General features: G+C 68.6%; 1 protein-coding gene across 1 annotated transcript in view; it reads left to right on the top strand.

Moving 5' to 3' along the window:
• TFAP2A (transcription factor AP-2 alpha) overlaps positions 1–287 on the top strand; it is a 17,836-nt gene that overhangs the window by 5,636 nt on the left and 11,913 nt on the right. The window contains exon 3 of the mRNA XM_017730626.1: positions 3–285. Coding sequence (XP_017586115.1) covers positions 3–285 — 283 coding nt within the window. The remainder of the gene's footprint in view (positions 1–2; positions 286–287) is intronic.

Genomic DNA, 287 nt, shown 5'->3' with positions numbered 1-287 from the left:
AGCCCGGCTACCCCAGTTGGGGACCGTGGGTCAGTCTCCCTACACCAGCGCCCCACCGCTCTCCCACACCCCCAACGCCGACTTCCAGCCCCCTTACTTTCCCCCCCCTTACCAGCCCCTCTACCCCCAGTCTCAGGACCCCTACTCCCACGTGAACGACCCGTACAGCCTCAACCCCCTCCATGCCCAGCCACAGCCCCAGCATCCAGGATGGCCGGGACAGAGGCAGAGCCAGGAGACGGGGCTGCTCCACACGCACCGGGGTTTGCCCCACCAGCTCCCGGGGC

Source organism: Corvus brachyrhynchos, unplaced genomic scaffold (genome assembly GCF_000691975.1).
Source record: "Corvus brachyrhynchos isolate BGI_N302 unplaced genomic scaffold, ASM69197v1 scaffold43, whole genome shotgun sequence".
NCBI lineage: Eukaryota > Metazoa > Chordata > Aves > Passeriformes > Corvidae > Corvus > Corvus brachyrhynchos.
The sequence above is the reverse complement of the archived record's forward strand: the minus strand, read 5'-3'. Positions and strand labels throughout refer to the sequence as shown.